The sequence below is a fragment of the Lottia gigantea genome, assembly GCF_000327385.1.
Source record: "Lottia gigantea unplaced genomic scaffold LOTGIsca_58, whole genome shotgun sequence".
Classification (NCBI taxonomy): Eukaryota; Metazoa; Mollusca; class Gastropoda; family Lottiidae; genus Lottia; species Lottia gigantea.
Genome location: NW_008709979.1, coordinates 373,787 through 380,641, shown reverse-complemented (window position 1 = coordinate 380,641; position 6,855 = coordinate 373,787). Strand labels below are relative to the sequence as shown.

General features: G+C 29.5%; 1 protein-coding gene across 1 annotated transcript in view; it reads left to right on the top strand.

The window, feature by feature from the left end:
* Positions 1-6,709, top strand: part of LOTGIDRAFT_235007 (hypothetical protein) — a gene marked incomplete at its 3' end in the record, with an annotated part of 9,930 nt that extends 3,221 nt beyond the window's left edge. The window contains exons 8-20 of the mRNA XM_009063462.1: positions 409-493; positions 701-889; positions 1,235-1,337; positions 1,478-1,568; positions 1,908-2,028; positions 2,775-2,880; positions 3,216-3,351; positions 3,703-3,880; positions 4,084-4,173; positions 4,570-4,669; positions 4,881-4,940; positions 5,087-6,223; positions 6,693-6,709. Coding sequence (XP_009061710.1) covers positions 409-493; positions 701-889; positions 1,235-1,337; positions 1,478-1,568; positions 1,908-2,028; positions 2,775-2,880; positions 3,216-3,351; positions 3,703-3,880; positions 4,084-4,173; positions 4,570-4,669; positions 4,881-4,940; positions 5,087-6,223; positions 6,693-6,709 — 2,413 coding nt within the window. The remainder of the gene's footprint in view (positions 1-408; positions 494-700; positions 890-1,234; positions 1,338-1,477; positions 1,569-1,907; positions 2,029-2,774; positions 2,881-3,215; positions 3,352-3,702; positions 3,881-4,083; positions 4,174-4,569; positions 4,670-4,880; positions 4,941-5,086; positions 6,224-6,692) is intronic.
* Between the last annotated feature and the right edge of the window lie 146 nt (positions 6,710-6,855).

Sequence of the window (6,855 nt, the reverse complement as noted above, 5' to 3'; positions counted from 1 at the left end):
ATGACAAAATCTTAACACCCCACTTTTCTTCGTTAGTTTTACTAATTTGTTTGTCTCTCATTACATGAAGTCATGAAAAGAAAGGAAGCAACAACTATATTTTACAAGGATCCTTTCTACCAGCTGGTCCTTTGGCAAAACCTGTATTGATCTTTCCCAGATTATCTGTATCCTTTGCAGCTGGGTCTACTGGAATTATGAGTGAAGATGACTTCATCAGACTTGCACATGTTAACTGACATTCGAACCAACAGCTGCCATTTGCTTGATGTTAACCAATGCTCTAAATAACTGTGCTATAGAACGACTTCCAATTTGAGGAAATATGTGCAGTAATTGTGTTGCTGCCATTTTTAATTTAATATTTTTGATATCATTCTATTTATATGTATATTTATTTAATTACAGTCCTGGTATGTCAAAGAGAAAATCTTTTAGCTTAGAATATGATTTAGATAGTCAAAGTGTTAGAAGAACACAAAGAATACAAAAGGTTTGTCCACTGTTATGGCATTTCTTCACAAAAATACATAACTCTACTCTTTCAAGACTCCTTAAATTGGTAATGTCGTGTCATGTCATTCCATTTGAACAAATAAACAAGGTCTTAAATACTTTAAACATTAATGATAAAAAAGAACATTGTACTATGCTCATTTGGTGTATGTTATTTTGACTTGATGTTGATTATATATTGTAGGTAAGAGAGATGTGGAGACAAGTTGAGAAATTTCAGTCAGAAGATAGTAAAGATAGAGAGATAATACAAGCTATATTAGATGAAATATTATCTAAAAATAAACAATCATCAGCAGGAATTAATGCTACAGATTTAAACATTAAGATACCTGATATACTATTGAGAGAATGTGAAACAGAAATACATCGGGTAAGACAATTATATTAATACATTAGTGATGAGTTTTATATTGTTAGATATTTCAATTTGAAAATATTGCCTTTGACTAAGCCAAAAAAAAAGAGGTTAATTGATGTTTAAAAATTTGAATGGAAAAACTTGAGGTGCACTTAAAGATGTGATTTACATGATCAAATGGCATTTTACTTGATCAGTGCTTGGTTTTGAATCAAGATTGGTATTAACATTTACCCAGTATGTTTACAAGATCTGTAAAACTTATCTACATATAAATTCAGCAATCTCAATTCAGAAATAAAATCAGGTAATTATTACTGGTTTGTATTGTGTATTAAAACATTTATATTATTATAGAGACAAGTAGATAATACATATAAAGGTGGAAAAGTTAATCTGCTAAGTTTAATACAGTTATGGAATTTATCATTACATCTCTATATTGAAAGGTTACAAAATGGTGAGTGCTTTACCATTTGTTTTATTTTATATAATATTTTATTTGTGTAATTGGAAAACTAATTAAATCAATTTAGTGATATATACTATCCAAGTACATAGTTAAGTAATTAAGACAGCTAACTAATAATTTCTATTTAGTATCATCTAAAGATATAGAGAATGAAAACTCATCAGTAATACAACAACTTCATACACATAATGCTCATCTGATTAATGCACAGGGATTAAGGTAAGCTATTTGTCTCTTTGTAATTATTATTTAATATTAATGATCTTGTTTCGATGTAATACATCTTTCTTCAAATGAGCACTAATTAGAAGCGTAATTTGGCGATATCTATTTATAAAGGACCCAACAACTGGTATTTGTGGTGTGGAGCTCAAAAGTTATGTTGTGTTAAAACAAACAATGGGGATATTGTAAATAAACATTTTACATTACACTTATGCACCTGTTGTCATTTGAAACTATCCAACACATAGTTGAAATAAGCATCAGATCATAAATTGGTTTGATATAGAGTGATTATACCAGTAAAAATGATTGTTTTTTTTGTTTTTTTTTAAGAGAGAAGTTATCTGAAGATTTATTACCAGAATTAAAACAGTCTATATCATCACTCCGTACAGACTTAGATACTGTTTTATCTACGTCTAAACACAGAACTCCAAATACATCTAGAACAATGGTATGTATGTTTAGCTTTCTTACATTACAGAATTTAAATCCATTCTTTGAAGGATTCTAGAAGTGAAACATTAATGACTTCTAATGTAAAATGAAGATTCTGAAATCTCAGATAATGTATCCATTGAAGATTCAAAACATAAGCACAAGGTAATATAATTGCTAACCAAGATAAAATATGCCTGATCATATAGTTTCAATTGATCAAGTTTCAAGTCTTCTCAGGATTATGTTTTGAATTGTACATAGTTATGCACAGAAAAATTTTCTGGAGTATAGTCCTTTAGAGAATTGATACATAACTTGAGAATTCACAAGTAGATAACATGATATTATGTGCCTTGTAATTCAGCGTACTAGTAAAGGTGTATCGTTCAGAAAGTGTGTAGTATGTATACCTAGAACTATTACAGCATGAGAATTTTGATGATGTTTATGATTTGTTTTGTTAGATATTTATGTTATGGTTTTATAACTTGTTCAGTATTGTTCCATACAATAAGTGTTTCTAATTAGGTAATGACAAAAATATTACCAATAACTTTCAACTTTATCATCAAATAGCATTTTGTCACAAGCTTTTAGAACTGTGTTTTTGTTAGTCTATAATTTAATTGAATGTATTACAACTATTTTCTTATGAATAGATGAATTATAGTCTCTTAATCATTTAAAACATACACAATTTATAGATACTCCTTTAGTTTAATGTTGGATAACCATGACTTTGATAACTTTGTTTTTCAGACAGGATTTGAGTTATCTACTGCGACACCACCTGTTTCATTTACACCCCAAGATGATATCCAGGTTAATCAAAAACCTTCCACTCTATATCAAACATCCACACAAGGTAGGTCTAATGTCTAAATGTCTATGTAGCATAAAAATCAGCACACAATTAAAAACATCTAAGTTCTTATACAGTTATTAGATAATAATAATACTGAAAGCGCCTTACTGTCTTCTTGATACAGAATTTTTAACTTTAATTTGAAATAATAATGCATATTGTGGTTAATAATGGGTGAAATATCTTTTCTTAGACAAAATCTAACAATAACTGATTACCACACAAGGTCTCAAAAGACTTTCAAAATCGAGACATACCTTTCTTGAACTGTTTTGCACTTGATTATTGAGAATTTTGACAACCATTGTTGTATTTATTTTTCTCTATTAATTAAGATATATCTACACCTGAAGCTGCTAATGAGATCATAGATACAGTACTACAAACATCACGGAAAACAATAAATAAATATCATCAAGGTAGTCCTATATTTATACCTTCAACTAGTACTTCAATACCAGTTAGTAATAGGTTAGTAACTTTCTTTTATTGAATCAATATTACAATTAACTTATAGTCAAGTGTTCAATTGTTGATGCATCTAGGTGGTGCTTTATTGGTGAATTCTGCACAGATGTCTGTTCCAATTCTAGGTATCAAAAGAAAAGATACTGTCATATATAAAAATTTAACCTATTAATCCTTTCTGTGCCATTTTAAATTCTATCTATATACCCTTTGTTTGTTGCACATAGTTTGAACTCTGGTAATACAAAAACTGATACTCGTACTGCTGTAAAGTGGACAGAATAAAGCAAACATCAAATTATTTTGTTTATTTAATTTTCTATTCAGTGAATATTTTATTTCTAATAATTGCAGGAACACAAATAGTATCAAAACATCAAAATCACTAAATAGTCATCTTCCATCAAAACCAAATCTTAACAATCATAAAAAAGAGACACAAGATACTAGTTTGAAAAGTTCTACACCAATACAAAAGAGACATATGCCTAAAGTTAATTCAAAGTTAGCAGAAGAACCAAAAATTAAATCGGTATGTTGAATTAGTTTACTTTCAGAATTCCAATAGCTCATTTTGCATTGCGATATTTAAATTTCTTCAATGGCTCTGTATCAACATTTTTTTCAAGACCAGTTACTGAAGATTTTATCTTGCAGATGTATATCATATGGCTTTAGTATCTATATTATATTAACTTTAACATTAACTCTTTGTATAGTACCTTTTTATTATAGAGTCCATTTCCTTCGGTAAGAAATGAAAGTAGAAGGAATACACCAGCTAAAACAAAGAGACCTAAATCTCATGATATACTAGTGGACAAGGTCAGTAGCCTGCAGACTGTTATCTATTAGTTGAAAATTACAGAATATTCATTGAAAGTTACATAAAAGTGTTTGTATGAAAATATCAAAATGATGCAGAAAAATTTCATTTCATTTAAATTTATTTCATGATCATTAGAACCCCTTTACCCATTCCCTGATATTCAACTAAAAAACAAAGTAAGATTGTCAATTTATTGTACATGGTTGTGATTACAACTAGATTTATGACATTTTAACATTGAGATAACACTAGAGAGTCATCATTATTTTCACTCAATATTGTACTAGTTGTAAATATCTTGCATAAATAGAAATGGTTCAGACAGATTAGTGTTGTCATCTTTATAAACAGTCATTTAGCTCCATATGACTAAGAATATTTGTGTGTTACAGATAGTATCTGCTGTAGTAGATGGTACTAGTCTAGATAAGTTAGAATTATCTCAGTCCGATGATTTAGATATTAACTTACTCAATCCTATTGCAGCGCAAGGTAAGATAGATTATAATATTCAGACTCTGCAGAGTCATTAAAATGAAATCAAATGTTATATGGTCAATATTTTTTTTATATATTATGTTTAGGGTTCTGTATTCTCCAGAAAATATAAAGCCAAGATTTAGATTAATCTTTGTGTCAATATGGGTTTGCCATTGTTTTGTAATGTTTCTATAAGTCCTACTTTAATTTCATTCTGTTGCAGATGATGGTGTCTTTGTATCTCAAGATAAAATTAGGCGAAGTCCTGAAGGTAATGATCAAGGTTAGTGAAAGTTTGTGGGCATTGTCACATTATAAGGTCTATAGATATAACTGTTGTAGACACTTTTAATGCAATTATTTAAATAAAATATTAAAATATGTTTACTATTAAGATAATTAAAATTGAAATGTGTTATTTTATTGTAGAAGAACCACAACCAAACCAACAAGGGTATCCAGCTGTGTTCACTGCTGATAATACTAGAATAAAGTTATCTTTTACTGATGATGTTGAACCGCTTCCATCACACCAGTCTACTGATCTTAATGATACCTCTTCTTGTACTACAGTTATACCTAAAAATACTTTAACAATAACCGAGGATAATGATAGTGGTCTTTTAACAGTAGATCAACAACAACCACCATTTTTACACAATTCTCCTTCAGGACTGCAATCACCTGAAAAATCTGAGTTTACAACAATGGAGCAAAGATCAATGTCACCTCAGGATGATATGTTAGATAGCTTGAACTCTAAACACGATAGTTTATTGAATTTACATGATTCTAATTTAGACAGAGAGTTACCTAGCTTAGTGGTCTCTTCACCAATGGAGTCTGACAAGCCGGCAGATCTGTTGAAATCAGGTCGAAAAAGTGATATCTTTGGTAAATTAAAATTGACATCTGAAGATGATTTGGATGACATTTTCAACACAAAAACTCCCAGAATATTACGTAAAACAGCTGCTATAAATTCAGTAGACAGTTCCTTTTCTGAAACAGATCAAGTGTTTACAGATAGAATAGGACACTTTGATTCTTTACAAGATGATGACCCAGTGACATTAAGGACTTTTTCACCTCCTAAACCATCTTCAGATTTATTAGTTGATTTCAATTCTTCATGGAAAAAACAGACATCTAGTGCCAACTTAGATGTGGCGACATTTGTTGATAAGGATAATAGTAGCGATATAGAAAATGAAGAATTTCCCGATTTGTTAGATATCAATGAATCATTTTCTCCAGTAAAAAAAGGGATTAAGTTGGTAGGAATATCTCCTGGAAAAACAGTCAAACATGTGTCGCCTTCAAAATCTAGTGTTGATATTGCTGAATGTCGTAAAGCAGCCTCAGAGACATTGAATCGTTTTTCTATAGAAATAGATGATTTAATAGCTCAAACTGATAGAACTATTCATGATAAAGAACAGTTGTTATCAACATCACTATCTGATGAATTATTAATATCTGATCTTAGTGAGAAATATTTAAGACCAGTATCTAGTCACCAGTCTTCACGTCTATCACCTGATCTTTTAGATCAAGATATATTTGGTAAGTTTTATTTCATCCTTTTCATTTCATTTCTGGAGCTGTTTGTTTTATCAAACAGGATTTGAATTCTGAACAACAATATTAATATACAGTATTTGTGTTGTCATCAAACCCTTGATTTCATGTAAATAACTATGCAACTTTGTTCATTCATCTGTTAATCGCATTTTTGACTTTTTTCAAATAGTGCATTGTTGATTAAACACACTTTCCTCTCAGAATCTTCCTACTGATAATATCCTGAATTAAAACTTAAAATTGTCTTTTGTGCTTTTATTCACACAAAGACATTCTATTCTAATACTATCAATACTGTTTTAAAACTGATATTTTAATTCACAAAAGAATATTCAGTAAAAATTTGAATAAAACTCTCGCTAGTGGACGGCATAATGTCAAAGGTAATTCTGTTAAAAGGTGGTTCAAAATAATAGTCAAATATTTACAATTTTTTTACTTACTTGAACAGGAAATTATATTGGTTAAATATTTTTACGACCTGGAACATGTGCATTATTTCATCATATCATAGTTAACAACTAACAAAAATTCCCAAAACATCTAGCTCTGCATTTTATTCAGATTAATAGATATGACCATGTAAAAAGGTAATTCAACTAAATTTTATTAAC